At 48.6% G+C, this 22,632-nt stretch overlaps 1 protein-coding gene across 1 annotated transcript in view; it reads right to left on the minus strand.

The window, feature by feature from the left end:
* TUBGCP5 (tubulin gamma complex component 5) overlaps nt 1–22,632 on the minus strand; it is a 394,755-nt gene that overhangs the window by 317,704 nt on the left and 54,419 nt on the right. Inside the window, exon 4 of the mRNA XM_085622861.1 lies at nt 13,526–13,622. Coding sequence (XP_085478987.1) covers nt 13,526–13,622 — 97 coding nt within the window. The remainder of the gene's footprint in view (nt 1–13,525; nt 13,623–22,632) is intronic.

The following is a 22,632-nucleotide window of genomic DNA, read 5'->3' on the forward strand; positions in this document are numbered from 1 at the left end:
ATTATATTAATTAAGGTTTGTCATGACTCACTGTTAACCTTGAGGTTGTCAATAAGGCAATTCAAAATATTTCAATAACCATCATTACCTGACACACTACAAAAAAGTATCATGTTAATTCAAAACCCTCGCGGGGGCTTATGGTGTGCTCCACAGCCCCAGGAAGTAAATAGAAAATGAGGGGCCTCGCCGCATGAGATTTTTTGTCATGTTTCGACCTCGCACTGTGTTCCTTTGAAACCAGGCACCCACTTGTTGGGGGCTGCTGAGCCAAGGCACCCGCAGCCCCTACTGACTCCCCACAGGGTGCCACGTGGTAGCCAGTTCCTTTTCCTATGTTCCCATGCTCTGGAGTCCTGCACGGACAGAGAAGGCATTCCTGTGGTTCCCTCCGCTGCAAGAACCATGATGACGGGCGCACCCACCCCCAGACATGAGAGAAAAGCCAGCAGGCACCTTTCCTCTTGCCCCAGGAAGATGGGACACAATTGCGTGAGGCCCAGGACCAAAAGTGGCTCTTGGAGTAGGGCCTACATACGCCCGCCCCATTCATTTAAAAAAATGAGATTGCACCAACCCCCAGAGGCTTGTCCCTCCTTGAGGGAAGTTGAAAAGACTGCTGAGAAGCACATCATGCTTCACTTCCCATCTAGTCGCCCGGGGAACTGAGCTTCACATGCTGTTTTCGCCAGCCCCGTAGGGCCAATTTGCTTGCAGATGTCGTCATTTTGCTACAGGTGACTAGTTCTAGCCATCAGGAGTTTCTACAGGACCCCTGCTTAGGCTCCTGATATTTGCTTTTGCCCGGAGGCTTCTACAGCAGCCCCTCCGCAACCTGCCAGCAGAGTACCCTCCCTGCCACACTCCCCAGGCCTCATGGTTTTGCCGGTCTTGCTGGGTACCTGTGTGTCAACAACCAGGGAAACTCTCCAGGAAATTCCCAAGCAGGTAGACCCCCTACGGTCCCTCTGAGTGTGAAGACGGTCCAGCGCCCCTGGCCCTGGAGAAATGCTCTCTGTCCCTGGGTTCCAATTGGAGGTAAAGTCCTTCAGCAAATCCTTGCAGTGGCATCAGATGGCATCTCTCCAGGTGGGTATTCCTTCACCATTATTGCTCCCAGTTTCAGTGAGTTCTCAAATGTCTCTAACTTGTGCAGGGGGTTTTAAGAGGAGAGAGGAAAGTTATAGAAGGCAGGCCCCTCTGCCCAAGCCTGGCGTGCCATTTCATCACCCCACCCCTGCCACAACCCTCTAACACAACTTTCGGGGACATTTAAGATGGTGACTTCAAGTGATCTATGAAAAGACCTTCCCTGGGAGGCTAAGTCCAACCCCAAACGCATCTGGAGGAGAGAATGGGGCCTTACGGCTAGAGTGGTCGACCTCGATGTTGGGGAACCAGGTTTGAGTCTCTGCAGGGACGCTCAACATCCTGGGATTCTGGGAAAATCACTTAATCTCCCCGAGTATCAGTCTGTAAAGCGACTGGTGCTCATGTAAAGCGCTCTGACGCCTTCGGCTCAAGTACGCACTATATAAAACTCCGGGGGGGGAAAAAAATCGGACTCATCTCTTTTCAACAAAACATCCTACATCTGAATCCAGAGGTCTGGCCTTCCACCCTTGTTTTTGTGGGCTTCGGCTTGCCCAAATGCAAGACAAAGGCCTTGAATTTGATTAGGGCTGAGTCTTGGTAATATGATAATTCTTCAAGTGCCATTAGCAGTACACTCAATACAAAAGTGACTTTGGATCTGCATTTTGGGTACATTTTTACCACGAGTCATACCCGACTGATATCTCTAGGCCCTAGTATGGCGAAGCTCAGGTTTCAACCATAAGTTATAATGCAAAGAGCACACCGCCTTTTTCAGTAAAGCACTACAGAACTACACTATGAATGCCCACTAACATTTTAAAGCCTATACTAAGTCAGTACCATTCCCTGAATGATCCCTTCTGCAACAGACTGCCTGTGCGCAGATAAGGGACTGAGCTAGGCCGTAGTGTAACATGCTTAGCCCACACACGTGGGCACTGGTATGTGTCATGTTCACGTGTAACCAGCCCAGAGCCCCCTACACAGCTGCGCAGCAGCAGACCTTATTTTAAAAGGCAGATACTGGGGGTTATCACTCTCAGTCCATTTCCACAGATTGTATAGTGAATGAGACTCAGTTGGTGAGAATCACTCACAGTAAAAGTCCAAAACCGGCAAGTCAGAAAGGGAGAAATGGAGGGGGATTAAATGGGCAGAAACTATTTCATGCATTCACTATTACTGTAATAAACAAAAAATGTGCAGAAAACAAGGATTGCAGCGCCCCGACTCCCATAAGGTCAAAAGGCCCTGTGTTTCTAGCACTAATTTTGCCATCTCAGAGATCAGGGTTCGCAAAATCAGTGCCAGGGGTTACAAGGAGAAAGCCATGGAGCACAGCTGCAACCTCGGACAAGCCCGAAATGTTATTCATGAAGGGAGCTCTAGCTCACCATGTGTTTTACAGAAAAAATTTAACAGATATCACTGGTGCAATTGGCCCTTTCAAGACATTGCTAAATCAATCCTGGTAGAATAGCAGGCCTGCAGCTAGATGTTGAACAGTGTCAGGGTAATACGGTCTAGATAGACCAGGTGGGGCGATTGAAGCGCTAACCTCAGAATGGTAGAGGGCTCATTTTCTTACCAGGAGTTAAGTGACACTGGAGTGGTGTGGCAGGATATCAGTTTTGAGTTTAGTAGTGATCAGTAGTGAGAGTAGGCCATTTTAACTATGCCCCGATAGTGGTGGCTACAGTCTCACTCATGGAAGGTTCCATTGATATGTATTTATCTCACCCTTGGCCTACATGTGATTGTGTCTTGCGCCGGGAGCACGTGAGTGCTTGGATATATGTATGCCTGTGCATGGTACATACCTTGGAGGCCATCGGGTTTCATTTTGGTAGCCCGCTGAATGGAAATGCTAGTAGAGGTGAGAAGAGCTGCTCCCACACAGAAGATGAGGATTACTGACATTCCTGAGGGGTAGGGTGGGAACATAAACTGGTGGAAGGGGAGCATAGCGTAAGAGGTCTCTTGAACGCAGGAAGAGTTCTAGTCAGAGGGCCGAAGCTTATTGTCAAGGAGATGGTGGGTCTAATAAGGTTGGGCTTGGGGGCGTGGCTTCGGCGCGAGGCAGAATGGCTGCCTCTTGAGGGAGCTCCGCAAGCCAGATTCCACTATCCATCTAATACCACGCATTATAGACACCTGCGCTGTTTAAAAACTACATGAGATGGTGACTAATACCTGTGAGCGGGATCGGGGAAACTCGATCGCGTGGCTGCACCGGAACCGCCTGAATTGACAAACGAGTTCTGACTCAGCCGAAGAGAAAATGGCGTCTGCCCGCGGCCCAGCCGCCGAGGAGCGATGCGGAGTGGAAACGATGGCGGGGAGCGAGTCCTTGATGAGTTGATTCCCGAGGGGAGGATTGCCTAACTGTAAAGGACGGTGTGCTGCCAACAGTAACCGATCGCTGTAATAAAGCGGCACCCAGCGTGACAGGAGCTGCGACCGTAACAGAGGGAGCCCCGGAGATCCGTGGTTGCCGCAGCGCGGCAGGTGAAACCCGGTGGAGAGTGGCAGACGGTCCCATCCTGGACAGAGCCTGGTGCGACTGGTGATCCGAAGTGGGCGCAGTAAGTGGGGCCGAGTGTTGGTCGGGCGGCGCGGCCCCGATTGGATGCCCCTGTAGTAGTGCATGGCGGTGTCTGGCCGGGCCGAGACTGCCTGACTCTCCGTAGCACAGAGGTGCGATAATCTCACTGCTGGTGGCGGGCAGCTGTACGGGCCTGACACTCTGCGGTGCAGGGGCTCCGGTTGATGTGCCTTAGTGCAGAAGCTGGCCTGCTTTCGCAGGCGTGGGGTGCTGCTGGAGCTTTTGGGCTGCGAGGGGAAAGGTCGAGTCCACGCTCTGTGAGCGCGAGGGGATTCCGGTGTGACTTGTAAGCCTCCTAGCGGCGGACCAGCAGTTAGTGGCGGATATATTGCAGGGCGGGGGTGCCCCTACCCTTACTGGTCAGCAGCGGAGTACTGCAGCAGCGATCGCCAGAATGTTAAATTGTATGGCTGAGTGTGACTTCGTATCAGCATAGCCTCACCTTGAGTGGTGGTGATCCTGGAGGCCTGTCTGGTCGCGCGTTGAGCGGCAGTGACTGCAGACAACAAATACAATCTGTGTACTTGAACACGCTGACCCCTTTGTATAGCGGCAATGGGCGCCCTTGTGAGTTCCCAGAGTAATCTGCCTGCTGGGGGGTACTGTGGATTTGTTGAGCTGGTGTGGAGTTGGCCCACGGTCACAGCGGACTGGAACACTGGGACTGTGCTCACCTGGAGTGACGAAGCTGGATGCCGCACAGCACCCTGCTCCTATCGCTACCATTATGGGAAAGTCTAACCCCAAACAGTCAAAGCTCCAGTTCGAAAATAAACACAACACACGCGCAAGCGAAGCCATGGTGGATCAGTCCGGCACGCAGGGTGCCTCGGGGATAGCGGAAGACATGAAGACGACACCAGGAGTATCCTATTAGAGCTGCGAGCTGGGATGAAGTCAATTGATGGCGACTGGAATGGATGTAGTGAAGAAGAAGGTGAATAAGCATGAGCACAGCCTAGACATCCTGGAAAACAGGCTATCAGACATGCAGGATTCGCAGGCGGAATCCTGGACTCAAATTTTACAAAATGGAGAAGGTGCTGGAGATCATAAAGGCAAAGAATGAGGATTTAGAAGCGCGCTCCAGGTGCAACAATCTTCGCATTATTGGCCTGCCTGAATCCACCGCCATATCCAAAATGGAGACATTCATTGATGGGCTACTGCGCGAACTGTTTGGCTCTGTATTGTCCACAGTAATGATAGTTGAGAGGGCACATCGTTCCCTGAGCCCCAGGCCTCAACCGGGTGCGCCACCGCACACGATAATTGCGCGCCTACTGAACTATGCCGACAGGGACGCCATCCTGAGGGAGGCCAGGGCTAGGGCCCCCATTACATACAGGGGGAACACTTTATCCTTTCCCCTCCCCCCCCCTCCCGACTACACCCCAGTGGTGCAGGCAGCGAGGAGGGAGTTTGTGCTGGTGAAGAAATTACTGCAAACCGCCTCAGTGCCATACGCAATGTTGTACCCCGCCAAACTGAAAATAACTCACGAGGGCCAGGTGCAGTTCTTCACGGACTCGAAGTCAGCCCTAAAATTTTCAAAGCATATTTGTAAATCCAGGCCCCGGCAGGGTGGGACGGAGAGCCCAACAGCTTCATCCAACTTAGAGGAAACGGATTAACATAGGTGGCATTGTACTCACTTTGATGGGCACGGGTGGATTTTTGGTGGAGTCATGGTCGATTGCTGATCTGATCTTACATGTTATACCAGTAGCAGACAGGGGATGCTTCCCCTATACATGGGTTATCTATTTCTCATGTAGTTATGTTAAATTGTACCTAGTCGGCATATTAGATGCTGACCACATTCATGGCACAGGTGTGTCACACAGTTATAATCTGGCAACCTCACCACGAAGTGAGAGTTCGCTGCCGTTCCTCTCCCCCTAGCGGGTGTTCCCCATGTGTTGAGCTGTATGGAAGACGGGGTTGATGTGTGGGTGGGGGGTAGGTTTTGGTCTCAACCTAATTGGGAGGTTGGAGTGGGTGGGGGTGGGGAGAGTGGGATATATATTGTATTTTATTTTTGTGATTGTTGCACTAAAGTCAGTTGGAGTGAGAGCTGAACAGTATGATGGGATAACTGAATGCGGAACTGACATGGCCCTTCTGCAGCCGTATGAGTTAATTATAGAGTGGTCATGGATTACTCGGGGGTCGCTATGGGTGAGAGATATCGAATGTTGACCTGGAATGTGAGGGGACTCAACTCTCCTAAAAAAGTATGACAGGTACTAACCTATTTGAATCGTCATGCCATACATATAGCTTTGTTGCAGGAAACACACTTGACTAAGAACACAGAACGAGGCATTGCAGGGAGATGGGCCGGTTTTAAGCTGGCGGCTTCGTTTTCATCATATGCTAGAGGCACAATGATATTGGTCAAAAGGGAGTAGCATTTGCACCCGTTCGAACATATGTTGATGAAGAGGGGCGATGTGCAATGGTACAAGGGAAACTGGGAGGTTCGTTGGTGATTATAATTAGCATCTATGGGCCCATTACAGATGACCCAGAGTGTTTTTTTGCGGATGTATGCTAAATTGAGGGATTGGCCAGAGGCTGATATCTTGTGGGGAGGGGACTTGAACACCTATTTAAATCCTGACTTCGATAAGTCTAATCCACTGTCACACCGCACTCCCAAAGTAGCCCAATGTGTTAAGTGTGCCATGGAAGAATTTGGGTTGAGTGATGTGTGGAGAGTGAGAAACCCCCTGGTGAAAGAGGGGACGCATGCGACGCCATCGCACAACAGTTGGTCGCGACTGGATTATTGGCTGATGGGAGGGGATACCATAGATTGGGTGCGGGAAGTGGCGAACTTGCCACGTACATTGTCGGATCACAATCCTGTGCAGTTAGAAATAGAGATCCCGACGGCTTTGCGTCGCCCATTCACATGGTGGCTGCGCTCCGAAGCATTGCTTGACCCGGTGTACGAGGCCACAGTACGGGAAGCTATTAAATAATATTTTGCATTTAATAAGGGCTCGGTAGAAGAGGCCTCAACGCTATGGGAGGCTTTTAAGGCAACAATCAGGGGAGTGTGCATCGGCACCGCAGCAGGTATTTTGAAAGATGTTAGAACGCAGCTTCACAGAGCCGAGAACGTACGACGGGAATTGGAACGTAGCTACACAATGGCTCCGTCAGCTGACACCTTGGCCCGTATAAATGAGCTGATTATAGAATATGACACATTAGCTGAAACTGAAATAAAATATCTTTCACGCAGACACACGGCACGACGATATGGAGAGAGGGAGGGAGACTGGGGCGGACACTCGCAAATAAGATTAGAGATCGCATGGAGCAACCTCACATAGATAGGCTCACGGGCCCGCATGGGGGAGGAACATCACCACCCACTTGCCATTACAGAACTATTCAGAGAATTTGATGCCGACTTATACACATCCAAAGGGGGAGCAGCGACGGCAGAGTTTGAGGAGTACCTAGAGGATGTGGCGTGCGCCTGGCTGTCAGATGGCCATAGGGAGTATTTATGTTTGCCTATAGATGTGGAGGACATCAAGGCAGCTATACTAGTACTTCCCAATGGAAAAGCACCTGGGCCAGATGGCCTCACGGTGGAATTCTATAAAACTTATGCAGACTTGCTGGTTCCATATTTATTAGAAGTGTATGCTGAGGCATATGAATTCGGGAAACTGCCACCATCATTGCGGCAGGCATTGATAATAAGTTAACTCTGCTCAAAAAAGACAAGCCCCCAGACAGATGTGACTCTTATCGCCCTCTGTCACTGATTAACATAGATGCCAAGATACTGGCCAAGATCTTAGCGGTCAAGTTGCAACCCCTGATGCCGTGCCTGGTGCTGCCTGATCAGTCTGGTTTTATACCTGACAGATCCACGTCCCACAATCTTCGGACTATATTTTCCATGTTACATATACTTGAGCCAAGCATGTCGGCCGCAGCAGTACTGCTAGAGGCAGCGCAGGCGTTTGATTCGGTGGAGTGGAATTATATGTTTTTTATTTTACAGCGTATGGGATTCCCTCCTCTATTTATACAGTGGATAAAGGTGCTTTATGCTGATCCATCAGCCAGGGTTCGCGTTGGCGGTTTGACGTCCGAACCGATTGATATAGAGAGGGGCACTCACCAGGGATGCCCACTGTCTCCACTGCTTTTTGCAATCATACTGTAACCACTAGCGTGTCATTAGGCAAAGACATAGGGAAACAGCACTAAATTTTAATTATTGTCCAGTTGCCATCTCGCTATACGCTGATGATATGGTGCTTTTTGTTTGTGAACGCTCCCGGTATCTGGCACAACTGCTACGGGAGTATGTTAGGTTTGCCCGTTTGTCGGGCCTCTTAGTTAATTGGGATAAATCCATTGTCATTCCACTGACGGAGTCTACTCAACAACCGGATATGGATTTCCCGCTGGTATGGTCTGCGGACCCGGTAAAATATCTCGGAGTCTGGATTCACAGAGACCCTAGCACAGTGATACGGGAGAACTATGGGAGAGCATATACCAGGCTGCAGCAGCAGGTGGATGTGTGGGTCTCTTTGCCGCTCTCTTTGGCGGATCGTATTGCACTAATTAAGATGGTAGTCTTACTGCGGTTTCTGTACTTATTTATTAACATCCCGATGCTGCTGACGAAAGGGTTTTTTAACACTCTCCGAGGGGTCCTGTAGCGGCTGGTTTGAGGAGGCAAAACTGCTAAAGTAAACTGGTCGATTCTCACCAGTGATTATGACAAGGGTGGGTTCGGAGTGCCGGATTTTTATGTCTACTATTTGAGCCGACAAGCTCAATATGTGTTCTATTAGATGAGGCCACATGCGTTTACTCCACATGTCGCGGTGGAGGAGGGGGGTGTCTATCCGGTGCCCTTGCACAGCATGATCACACACCGGGCACGCGGAACTCCGAGAACGGAGATAAATGCAGTGGACACAACCATAGCCGCCTGGCATGCGATAGGGCGTCAGGCGCACAAATTCCCGCTATACGCACCAGCCATGTACATAGAGCACCACCTGCGTTATCAGTGACTCACGAAGCGACATCGATGAGATTGCTTAATGAGGCAGGCTTTCAACTGATGCAGAATATATACCCAGAAGGGTCATTTATTACACCGGACGCCCTACAATACATTAGTAATCCAACATTGCTGTTCAGATTTGCGATGCACAGACTTCGACATGCGATTAGGGTTCACTACACCACATACCCTCTGGAACCTCCCACATTGTTGTCCCTACTGTTTGTACTTACCTCTCCTACTAATAAGAAACTGATCTCCAAGTTATACAGGATGATCAAGGAAAAATGTATAAGCAAACCGGACAGAAGTTGGGAGAGATGGAACGCCTGTCTATCTGAGCCGATATCGGAGAAAGATTGGAAGTATGTATGTGTGTGTGTTAACAGGTACACTTATTATGAATGGAAACTTGCGGATCATACATTTTAAATATATACATCAGGTGTATTATACTCCTGCACGGTTGCATAGCTTTGGACTGCGTGAATCTGACTGTTGTGCGCGATGTGGACAGAGTGAGGCTGATTTTCTGCATCTAGCTTGGGGATGTAGGAGGGTGAATGAGTTCTGGGAATCGGTGGTGAGAGACATAAAGACCAGGGTAGCTGTGGAGCTCCAGTGCACTCCGCTTGTCTGCCTACTGTGCTATGTGCCACATGCCAGGGGAGTGAGTGGGAGATGTGTAAGATTGGCCCTACTTATGGCAACACGGAGAGTGGCAATTACGTGGGGAGGGAGGGTGGGGTGGAAATGTACCCCGAAAGTGGAATACTGGATAAAGGACTTGGTCTATTGCAAAGATAACATGGAAACATATGCGGAGGAATTACCAACAATCTCGAGACCAAAAGACATTTGGGAGCCATTACGTCCGTTTCTTTTGAATAGGGCAACTGACTCTGAGCAGGGTGATGCAAATTGGATATTACAGTGGGTGGCGATGAGAGGCCTGGAAGGGTGACATGAATGTAGGGATAGAAGATGCTCTATTATTCCAGCACGACTTTGTAACCAACGTTCAAGGAGGATATGAGGATGTTTATTTTTTATTGTTTTGATTTTTAATTTGGAGTTATAGGTTGGGGTTTTTTTTGTTGGAATTGTGGGGAAATTTATGATTTTGCTTATTCATGCTTAATTTCAATATGTTGAATGTACATTTTCATGTTGGATGGGGGTGTATTGTAATGTCATTTTGTTTGCTTAATGGAAAATTAATTTAAAAATAAAATAAAAAAGGTTGGGCTTGAAGAATAAAGGAATCACAAAAGGTGGGAAGGCTGAGGCCTTTGTATCTTTATAACAAGTGTTTGAGAGGAGGCTGACAGCCAGGCGTGATCCCTGGTTACTTCCTCTGTTGTGAGTCAATCAAAAGTGGGACCACTCCTACTATGGCAGACTAACCTATTGACAATAAACAGGGCAGAGGAGAGGGCACTTCACAGAAGTTGACACCCACACAGAAATATCAAATGACCAGATTCTAAATCACATCTGCACCAGATTCGGACTATAAAGGTGGGAGCATAAGCCTTACAAGTTGTTCACCAGCACTGTTCTATAGTCTGGTTCAATTGGAGAGCAGATAACCAAGATTTCTAGTAGGTGGAACCAGGACTAGGGGGGCAATGTCTGTTAGTCTCCCTGCTAGGTCAGGGGGTCATTACCCAGAAAATCAAGACCAACTGCCCTGAGTCTAGAGCACCAGCTTTCTGCCTGCCAAGACCAGCGATCCTGTGAGGAGGAGGAGAAGAGCAAATGGAGGGGGCAAGGCACAGTGGTGATCATGCTGAGTGGATCCCAGTGAGCGAAATGTGAGACATCCTTGAGATCCAGGCGCACCATCCAGTCTACTGGACAAAGAAGGTCTCTGAGGAGGTGGAAAGGTGGCAGAATACAAGCCACTTGTTGAAATTCCTGAGATTTATTACAGGATGAACACCCTTGTCCTTCTTTTCCATCAGGAAAAGGTTGCTTACAAAACTCATTTGTTAAAGATAGGACTTGGGGATGGCTCCTTTTGCCTACAGTTCTTTTACCTTTTGATCTATCAGGAGTGAGTCTCTGTTCAAAAAGGTTAGGGGCCCAAGGACAATAGGATTGTCTTGGTGAGCCGTAGAACTCTGCGGAAACCACAGACAGTCTGCACCACCCAGCATCTGTAAGATTGTGCTTAAGACGTTTGTGGGGTTAAAATGTTAATATAGCCTTAGAGCCCGACGAAGCCGGCTCTACCAGCCATTCGACGAGGGCCTTTTACAAGGGAGCAGGCCTTTAATGACTACGTAGGGCTCTACTGCTATTGGAACATTCCGCCCCTAGAAGGCAGAATGTTCTAATTTGTAAAACAAAAGTCACACAGAGCCAGAGGGAGTTCAAATTCCATCGGGCTCCGTGAGTCCTTTGTTTACAGCTGTGAGCACACATCTGAATGTTGATGTTCCGGGCTTCTACCAGCCATTAGAAGCCCGGAGAACTCCATTGTCTTCAGTGGAGCGCTCAACATTATAATGTTCTAATATGGAAACTGGAATATAGAAGTGAGAATGTGAGTTGAAGAGCTGGGAGCGGTTGCTGCCGGGCTCTGACTGGGTGAGGTGCCATCAATAATACTTACACAGTGCGTTTGCTTGGAGTTATTGAAACACCAAAGCATTGTTGGTTATTTTCTTACCAGTTCCTGATGAAATCCATCAGTCTGCCCAGACGCGGGTCCCAGGCTCACTATGCCACTTGGTTCAAGCTATCCTGCCTGAAGAGGGGTGAAACCCCGAAACCGTTCCTAGGATGCTCGTTTCCAGTCCAGGGAGGACCTGGCTTGGCAGTTCGGGCAGGACTGTTCCTATAAGGCACAGTGCCAAGACTGATTTGCATATGGCTAGGTCAAAACTGGGGTGGCGTGGTGAGCAAAAGAATGATGATTTAACCCAGATCTCTTGACTGGGGGGGGGGAATGTTTTGATTGGTTCTGCATTACGTCCATCAATTGTGTGTCTTTTGCTTCACATTTGCTATTAGGCATAAATACAAAGGCATGTGTTCATCTTCAGTAAGCACATACCAAATGATGTAATTCTAAATCTTCAATGGGGGGATGATAGCAGTACACATTTCAGAACTTTTATCACATGTACTGTGTATTAGGTTTTGCACATACTAAATGAGGCATGGTGGTGGTTTTATAAACCTTCATAAGCTCCTAAAAAAATAAACTGTGTTCTGGTGATGATATTTTGACTAGACTTGTGTCAGACAAGACAAACCCACCTGTACATAACTCTAAATTGCTTATTGTAAATTACATGTAGACGGTCTTCATTTGAAAATGGATGGAAGGTAGCTGATGTTGCCGACACAGATCCAAGTACTAACGGGCTATCAATACTCTAAATGACTCTGAACTAAAATGCAAATGAAACTGACTTGGAGCCATCAAGTTTGTTATTGATGCAAGAACTTAAAAATATGAATAACCTCCCAGAGTCAGATTTTTACTGGGTTTGAATATTAAAGGGATTATTAATAAATCATCAGATGGTGGTTTATAGACTAGTAATTCGCACTATATTAATTTAAAATTGTACTCGTGTGCTAGTTCATCTTGTTTCTCACATATGCACAAATTATTTCCAATCATAAGATAATTTCTGTACCTTTAATTAAGCTATGGAAAGAAGAAAGTGGAAAATCTATTGCTCCTAAGAGACGGATTAGGTCTGGAATGCTAAGCTCTTCTTTAAAGAAAACAAATTATTTTTTCTGTATAGTATTATGACACCACAAGGAATGTTGTAGGCCACACTTATTAAGAGTGCTTTTATCTGGACTTGTTCAACTTCTACTGGGACTCAAACATATGATATTTAAATGTCCTGTAATCTTATAATTTTTTACTCAAATATGAAACACTATTCATAAACACCCTTCCAATTTCTAGCTCCTTATCATTTTATATTAGTTTAAGATCTTGTGCTTTAAGTGATATCTTAAAACCTACTTGAAGAAAACGGGTTTGATATGAGAGTGCCATCAGCAACTAAACCTATATCGCTCAATTGAAAATCCTTCGAAAAAAAATCTCTGCTCATGTATGGTAGGAATTGGTACTTCGAGCCAGATGGGAACTGATGCTTTGAAATCTAAAAGAAGCTCTTAAATGTTTACTAATCATTCATTATGGGGCCCAGGTAACACACACCTTAAAAAACTCAAACATACCAAGACACAACTGAATTATCTATGGTCATTAAGTTATATTACTTCTGTATTGTACGTTGAATGTCGATAGACTTGTCAATGTGCGCTTTTTGAGGTTATTGGAGTATGATTGGCTTTTATTAAGGATATGTGTTATTATTAAAACATTTTGCCACCCAGTTATGGTTTGTTGTTTGATACAGGGATCATTCTTATGTAGCCATTCAGAAGGCAACTTGTTTGAGTTTACACTTATAATTTAACATTACTGTGAAACAAAGCGCTAACCAGGAGATAAATCTCAATCAAGAGAACAATACATAATTTTACTAAAACAATTATTTTAAAAAAGCAGGGTACTTCAGTTTTAGTAAGAGAACACATTTTCACAAAGCTCCCAATAGAGGAATAATCCTTGAAAGGAACTCTGAAAATAAAATAATCATATAAAAACTGGAAGCCATGAAAATAGCATCCCTAGAGCATTAGGGCATCTTGGGGCAAAGAAAGTGTATCTGGAGACAGTAACTATTCCTAAAATTATATTAAGTACTCTTTTCACCTACCCGCCTCTTTTTCTCTTGGTTTCTCCACATAGTTGGTGTTGGAAGGAGAATCAGACAAACAAAGCAGTAATGAAAGTACAGCATAGTGAGTATCAGTCTGCAAAATACAAATATAAATCGGATTAGAAGGCGATAGTAAAACATTACCTGTAAAAAAATCTTTATAAAGCAACAGCCACCCATATTTTGGGTTTCAAATGCAGATTTATTCTATCTAGGTAACTGCCTGGAGTTAAAGAATCTTTCTTGTGAGCAACAACTGTCAAAGCGTAATTTAACAGCTCACCTAGTTAATGAGCATGCTGCAGGGATCCATCTTCAATCTACAGGTCTCTGGTTTGAATCACAGCAAGTTCAATCTATTTCCCTACTTGTGAGGCTGATGCATTTAGTACCATTAACCTAGGCTATAGCCGTACCTTTTACAGCAGAGGTCTTCAAACTTTTGTAGGTTGAGCCCCCCCAACTGAATTTTTTGAAATGTCGAGCCCACCACCACCTGACAGAAATTTCTGGAATCTTGTACACTACATAATTGACTGCCACCCGCATATCCCGGGCCATATCCGGCAAATAATGTTCAACGCAATGGGAGTTTAGTGAACTGTAGATTTGTGAGTGGGTGTGGTTAATGACAGGCTTATTACACAGCTCAAAACAAACAAAATGTTCCAAGATAAAATGTGTGCAAATTGTTTTTACTAGGATGCTTTGTTTTACACATGACAGATTGATAATAACACCACCAACATTAATGTGACGGGTGTGCCTGTTTTTCACCACAGAGACGGTAAATCTGTGGATGGATTTTTGCTACTGCCAACGGTGAGTGTAAAAATTCAGGACAAAGGGTCAAAATTCAGGACACAAATTCAGGACAGAAGGTCAAAATTCAGGACAAAACTTCAGGACAATAGGTACGTTTTACAGACACATCAGAGGAGGTCACGCCATAGCATACAAGTAAGCCCAGCCAAATCCAAACATATTCAACCATTAGCAAACCTATCCATCACGTATCCTTCCATCTATCATTTCACTCAACCATTCCTTCATCCATCATCCATCCATCCACCCTTTCACCCTATCCATCTGTACACTCATCCATTCACTCTTCTACCCATCCATTCACTCATCCATCCAGCCATTTACCCTTTCACCCATCCAGCCATCCTTTCACTTACTCATCCATCCACCCAGTCACTCATCCTTCCACCCATCCACCCTTTCAGTCATCCATCCATTGTCCCTTTCCCTCTCCATCCACCCTTTCACTTAGCCATCCTTCCTTCCATCCATCCACCCACCCATCCATCCATCTACTCATCCACTCATTAATCCATCCATTGACCCTATCACTCATCCATCCTTTCTCTCATCCATCTATCCTTTCACTCCTTCACTCATCTATTCATCCTTTTGTCCATCTACCCTCCCTTTCACTTACTCATCCATCATTCCATCCACCCTTTCACTCATCCTTCCATCCATTCACCCTTGCACTTATCAATTCATCAATCCACCCAACTTTTCACTCATCCATCCACCCACTCACTCATCATCATCCACCTTTTCACTCATCCATCCTTTCACTCATCCATCCTTTCACTCATCCATCCTTTCACTCATCCATCCACCCTTTTACCCATCCAGCTACCCTTCCACCCATACATTCAGCTATTTACCTTTTCTCTCATCCATCCTTCCACTCACTCATCAATCCATCCATCCATCCTCTCTCATTCTCCATCTATTCAATCTTTCATTCATCCATTCACCCTTTCACTAATTCATCCAGCCATCCACCCATCCCTTCACTTACTCACTCGCCCACCTTTTCATATTAATTTTGAGCTGAGCCTTTTTGAGAAGAGGCCCATCAAGAACTTCACCCTCGCTGCAGGAGCCACTCCAGGACTTGGACAGGATCCACCAGGGTGGGCACAGGGGTGGGCATGCAGTTTTCAAGTATTCCAGGGAGGGGGAGGGCTCCTCACCCCCTCCTGGACAAGACAACGAGAAGACAGGATCTCTTTTCAAAATGTTAGTTTTGCCATCCCCCACTGTGATGTACAGTACTTAAAGGAGATACTCCAAGATAACTGATTGAACTGATTGTCCTCCATACTTTGTTTAATCAGTGTGGGTGCGATTGTGCCATTTCTTTATTTTATTCCAATTATAGACTGCATGTTTGCAGAACCGAGGTTTGCTTACAATTTAGTGACAGTAATTAAGCTCTGTGAAGAGAACCTCGGGGTAATCAGGGCCGGTTCTAGGATGTTTGGGGCCCTGGGCAGATAGGGAATGTGAGAGGCCCCTCTAAATTGCAGAGACGCATTCAGGGCTGTTTGCATCTGAATAGATGCCCCTGCGCCTGAAGCTGCAGCCCCTCCCTCTCAGTCACCTTCAAGCACCTCTTAACAGCTCATCAAGAGCTGAAGGTGTGAGGGTTGCCATCCCGCTGTTTTCAAAACCTCCGTTACGGCCGAATATCAGCCATCAGATTTTCGTGTGGAGTGCGCGCCCCTACACCTGGAATGGGGGCGCGCGCCCCCCCCCCTGGAATGGTGGCGCGCCCCCCCCTGGAATGGTGGCGCGCCCCACAGATTGAAAAACACTATTTTACAGTGTAGTAAAACTGTATAGTGTAAATTGCATAGCTTATTATACTAACATCTTCTATCCACTTCAGAGGGTGTTCGGTTTTTTTTCTCGCCTGTTTTCTTACATCTGAAAGGTGTATGGTCCACCTGTACAATATTCTTAGAAATATCGCTACTTCATGGGCACTGCTGATATCTGCAAGTATTGGAACTTTTTTTAGGCTTGGAATCTTGAGGAGGTTTCACACATTTGTCTGGCATTTTACTTAGTAAACATATCGCCTACTTTAAAATAGCTGCTCTTTTTTCACACCCCAAAAGTGACATTGTAGAGTCCCAGGGAAATTAGGTAGTGTTGTTGATTTAAGTGAAGAGTGATTTATTAAGAGGTGAGCGTTTCATTTTTGCTTCCGCCGTCCCTGGTGGTTAGCGTGAGTTTAGTCATTAGTTTAAACACAATTTCCAAAAGAGAAACTGGGTCCTAGAGACCGAAAACACTAGAAGGAAGTTGGTTAAGGGACACTCAAACTACAGAGATACATGGCAGCTATTATTTGACAACATATGCGCCCTCTGTCACTAAATCGCCAGAAGAAATACAAGATATCCTCAAGGACATACAATTCCCTAATCTCTCAATGGAAGATAGGCAAGCCACAGTGGAGGAGATTCGAGCTGATGCGACTGCTGCAGCAACCAGAGAATTGTAATCCATCCCAGCAATGGGCCTAAACGGGTTACCTAGCAAATTATATAAAAGCATAGCCACAGCGTTGTCTAAGCATGTACTCCACATTGAAAAATCGGATGAAAAGGGATACCGCTGTGAACAGTTGCTCCACCATTTTGCATTACGTGCAACCATATATTCTTGTCTTACCCTTTGTGTAATAAATCACGCCTTCAGCTCCTCTTTTGAAATGTGAGAAACTGTGTGTGTGTGTAACGAGAACTGTTTCTATTTTTGTGCTACACCCATTATCTGCACCTGTGAAGGGAAGCAGAACATTTTAAACAACAGGCTTATGTGAATAGGTGCTGGCGCTAACCACTTGCGTGCTGACTGCGCTTTCTGACATGCTATGTGTAAATAATAATGGCAAATTCCACAGCTTGAAATATTTTGCAAAAGACTATAAATAAAGTGAGCTAGTTGCATCCAACAGAGCTTGTTTGAAGTGCCTGGTTCACATCTCTGCAATAAAGTTTCTCCACAACTGTGACTGTTTTGCTGTCTTATTTGCAGTACCAAATTTTGTGTGTTAACAAAGTGGCAGCTCGTCCGGGGTACACCAAGTTAATCCAGACAGACATGAGTGCCGTTGTCAAAGGGACCGGTTGAGGAACCGAATGACTTCGAAGTACTGCCCCGCAGAGGGGATTGCATTTCTGGCGGTCACAGTCTAAGGAGATCACCGGTGCCCGAGACACGAGGTTGTCTCGGCTGGATCCTTCAGAACCTGAGGCACACAGTCGTGGAGACCTGGTGAGATGTAGAATGGCAAACTGTATGATGAATGAACAATATAATATATGTTTCCTAATGTAACATTATGATGTTTCCCTGTCTAGAAGAATGATTAGTAGTATTGTTGTTATACCAATAGAGCCCTTGTACCACAATAGTAAAAAAAATAACTATTATTAAAATGGCTAATTGTGCATCAAAAAAGGTATGGATGGAGGGAGGAGCCTAGCGCGCATCCAAGATGGTCGCGTGAGCACAGGGCTCCCCGGACCCTTGCTGCTCCTCGGAATATATCCTGAGAATATCCTGATGTGGTTTATGGAATCTGGCAGATGAAGACCGGCTGAGCACGTATCTCTTTTCAGAACTCGAATCGGACCTGGGAATCCTGAGTTGTCGTTGTTCGAACTTTTGGGACCCACCCGACGGAGGTGCCCGGGGCGAAGGTGAACCGTGGAGCCGTGTCGTAATTGAACAACAGCGGCTGCAGTGCGGTGCCAGTGGCCGCTTTACCACTTTCGGTTTCACTTTCGGACTTCGGGGGGCTGGCCTGCGAATGCACTTGATGTGGCGGGGTGTTTCCTTGGCCTCTGCGCGAGGCCTTGTCTCCACCTGCCACTAGTGTGCCCATTGCCTTGGGTCCCCCCGCACCGCTATATTGTGGTCTCTGGTGAGGCGCTGGTCTGCGGTGCCGGTGCCCCTACGACTCTTGATCGGCGGTCCCCTTCGGTGTCCGTGACCACATGGGGGGCAAGGGGGGCCCCGAGGGGCGTAAGACTAAGGCCTCCCTCCGCGGGGGACCGGTCCAGGCCAACAACATGGACCGTTACACTCAGGGCAGAGGGTCCCCTGGAGCGACCGGCCCCCCCCCGGATGCCGTCGGTGGTGGCACGACCGTCTCTCCGGAGCTTTCCCTGCAGGACATCATGGGCGCCATTGATGGCATCAGGGAAACCATCGCCACGCAATACGAGGCCCTGGCCCGTAAAATCGACACGGTGGCAATTGATGTCACCCTAATTCGGGCAGATCTCTCCAAAACTAACGAGAGGGTTCAGGCTCTCGATGTGCGGACCTCCGCCCTTGGTACGGATGTGTCGGACCTGCAGGCCGCGCTTGGTGACATTAAGGCGGTCAATGATCGGATGGCCCGGCGGCTGGAGGACTTCGAGGGACGGGCCCGACGCAACAACATCCGTGTCATAGGCGTACCGGCTGTGTGTTTTTTGTTCACAGAGCGAGGTATTGATTTTTATCCAGATTCGGGAACTGTGCTACTGACTGGGGGGCCTTTGATCTATTGGAGGGGATGGGGGGGGACGGGTTGAGACTGATGTCATGGAACGTCAATGGGTTGGGGGATCGTATCAAACGGGGGGTAGTACTGCAGTATTTGCGTCGTCTGACTCCTGATGTGGTGTTTATCCAGGAGACGCATCTGGTTGGCAATGTTTGTCATGCAATGAACAGGGGGGGATACCGCCTCGTGGCCCATTCTGGTTTCACAACTGGTTCCAGGGGGGCGGGCATTCTCCTGCGATCCTCACTTCCGTTGGATATCACTAGGGTAATCTCGGATGACAGAGGGCGCTATGTGTGTCTGACTGGGAGGTGGGAGGGGCAGCCCCTTTCCCTGGTCTCAGTTTACGTCCCCCCGGGCCTCCAGAACTCCACCTTCGCTGACTTGGGTCGAATGCTGCTTGAACTTCCGGAAGGTCTTTTGCTTATGGGCGGGGACTTTAATTCGGTGGTTTCGGGTGACCTGGATCGTCACCCACCCAGGGCCCTCCCCGCTGCCCAGGCATGGCTTGGTGGCCTGCTGGAGACCTTCGGCCTGGTGGATAGTTGGAGATTAATGCATCCGACCCAATGTCAGTACACCTTTCACTCTGGGGCGCATGGGAGTCTTTCTAGGTTAGACTATTTCCTTATGCCCGCGGCACAGACTGGTCGGATTCGAGAGGTTAGGCACCTGGCGCGGGGTATTTCCGATCATTCCCCGCTGTGGCTGCTCTGACACCGAGCCGCGGTCTGCAGGGCGGATTGCTCCTATTAACCCGTGGTACCTGCGAGACCCTATGACTCGCGACAGCCTGGTTAAGGCTATGGACCAATACTTCCTTGAAAACGAGGGGTCGGTGTCGTCCGCAATGTCCTTGTGGGAAGCCTTTAAAACCGTAATCCGCGGACACGCCCTCTCCCAGATAGTGGTGGCTAAGAAGCTCAAGAGTGAGGCAGTGGTGAAGTTGGAGACTGACATTTCGGGGCTGGAGTCGGCCTTGGAGACGGGTGTCACTCCGGACGGGCTCCATGCCCTCAGCCTGAAACAGTTTGAATACAGGTCTCTTGTCACTGACGCTGCCAAAACGATGTATAGGGAGCAGCAGGGTCGATTGTATGAGGCCGGGGACAAGGCGGGAAAGTTGATTGCGTGGCTGGATAGGAAGGAGAGAGTGAATCGTGTGGTCCCGGTGCTGTGTGTCTCGGATGGAGTGTGTGTGACTGAGCCTGGTGAGATTGTGGAATGTTTCGCTGACCACCTCCGGGCCGTGTACTCCCCGGTGACTGATAGGGATGAAGAGGACTCTTGCCTTCTGCTTAGGGATATTGCTTTTCCCGGCCTGTCCGCCGAAGACCGTGAGCAGCTGGACGCCCCCTTGTCTGTAGATGAAATTGCAACTGCGATTCGGTCCCTTCGTTCGGGCAAGGCGATGGGTCCCAACGGGCTGCCTATTGAATTATATAAGTTGCGCCCGGATAAACTAGCGCCCTTCCTCCGTCGTATGTTTCAGGAGTCCCTTGAGGCAGGCTCCCTTCCTGACGACCAGCGTCTGGCTACGATAGTCGTGATCCCCAAGGACGGTAAGCCACGAGATCGCTGTGCCTCCTACAGGCCTATTTCACTGCTAAATGCAGAGCCTAAAATCCTGGCTAAAGTCCTTGCCAATCGTTTGTTGAGCGTCATCTGCGATTTGATTCATCCGGATCAATGCGGCTTCATCCCTCACCGTAACACCGCTCTTAACTTGCGGCGTCTTCACGGCGCCCTCGCCAGGGCGGAGTACCTCTCCGAACCAGCCGTGCTGGTTTCTTTAGACGCCACGATGGCCTTTGATACCATCGAGTGGCCATTCCTCTGGGCTGTCTTGACCAAATTCGGCTTTGGGGAGGGATTTCTTGGCTGGGTGAAGCTTCTTTACACGGGACCCATGGCTCAGGTGGTAGTTAATGGGCGGGTCTCTCGGCCCTTCGCTCTCGGTAGGGGTACGAGGCAGGGGTGCCCGTTGTCCCCTCTGCTCTTTGCTCTTGCCTTGGAGCCGCTCGCCGCTTGGCTCCGCTGGGAGCCCTCGATCAGAGGGATCCGGTGGGCCCCGGGCTTCGAGGATCGGGTCTCGTTGTATGCGGACGACATTCTCCTGTATCTCACCTCGCCGCGGCAGTCGCTTGATGTTCTCTTTGATGTTCTGACTTCCTTTGGGAGAAATTCGGGTCTAACGATTAACTGGTCTAAATCCTGTGTCTATCCTATCTCCGGTGACCCTCCTCTCTTGCCGCCTCGGCTTCCGATCCAATTATCTCTGTCCGGCTTTAAATACTTGGGAATATACGTCTCGATGGACCCGGTGGCTCGCTATGAGCAGAATCTCCTGCTTCCACTTCGGCGTCTGAGGGAGGACACGGCTCGGTGGTGTAAGCTGCCCTTGTCCCCGCTGGGTCGGGCAGCACTGTTTAAAATGATGTCCCTTCCCAGATTTCTCTATGCACTTCAGAACTCCTTCGATGTTATTCCTGTGTCCTACTTTCGGGAGGTGGAGAGCCTGCAGAGAAGACTGGTGTGGGACGGACGGGCGCGTATCGCTCTGGCAAAGCTTACTCTCCCCTGGTACGACGGGGGCATCGCGCTTCCCGACATTCGCAGGTATTATTGGGCCTCACAGCTATCGGCCATTAACCATGCCACGTATGCGCCTGGCTTGAATCCGGCGTATGAGATGGATAAATTCCTGCTTCCCGGCGGAAACTATAACAGGGCACTTTACTCCAGCTCGGCTGGACGGACCCTTACGGGCCCTACTAAGATTGCGGTACGGATCTGGAAGGCGGCCAATGTAGCCTTGGGCTGGAGTGAGCGATTAACATGTGCCACTCCTCTGTTTGCCTCCGACCGCCTGGGAAGCCTCTGGACAACGAAGGGGTTTGAACGTTGGGACACGATTGGTATTAGTAGAGTGGGAGACTTATGGACTAAGGGTGCGGTTAAAACATTCGCGGCGCTCCAGAGCGAATACGAACTTACGGAAAGGGAGTTCTTCCGCTACGCCCAGATTCGGCACGCCCTGCTCTCTGTTTTTGGGGAGGGGACCAAGATCCCGGCTTCTTCGCCCCTCGAGGACCGCATACTCGATGGTCATGTCCCCGACAGTACTATCTCATTAATTTATAAAAAACTTATCAATAATCGGGCTGACCTCTTGGTGCGCCTCCGGGAGGCGTGGACGGGGGATGGGGTGGAACTGGACGACGAGGACTGGCAGTCCGCACTGTCGTCCCCCAAGGAAGTGGCCATTCCAGCCCGTCTCCGCCTGGTCCAACTCAAGATTCTCCACCGGGTGTATGTGACAGGTCCCCGTTTGGTCTCGATGGGATTTTCTGAAGACGGGCTCTGTAAGCGGGGATGTGGACTCAGAGCCACCTTTCTCCATATCCTTTGGGAGTGTCGCGAGGTGGCGGAATACTGGCGCCGGGTTCACGTGGTCATGGGACAAGTCACCGGGGTTGTGCTGCTGCCGGAGGTGCGTCGCTGTGTCCTGAATGTGTGGGAGCCCAATGATTATAACGCGGCTCAGACTCGGTGGGCGGCCCTGGGGAACATGATTGCCAAGAGAGATATAGCGCAGCTTTGGGGTTCCCAGCGGCCTCCCACCGTGTCCGTATGGAAGGAGAACATGGACTGGTGCATGTTCAGGGAGAAGACTGTGTATGTGGCTCGTGGTAAACCGGGGGCATGGGGTAGAATCTGGGGGCAATGGAAC

This window comes from Triturus cristatus, chromosome 8, assembly GCF_964204655.1.
Source record: "Triturus cristatus chromosome 8, aTriCri1.1, whole genome shotgun sequence".
NCBI classification, from domain to species: domain Eukaryota; kingdom Metazoa; phylum Chordata; class Amphibia; order Caudata; family Salamandridae; genus Triturus; species Triturus cristatus.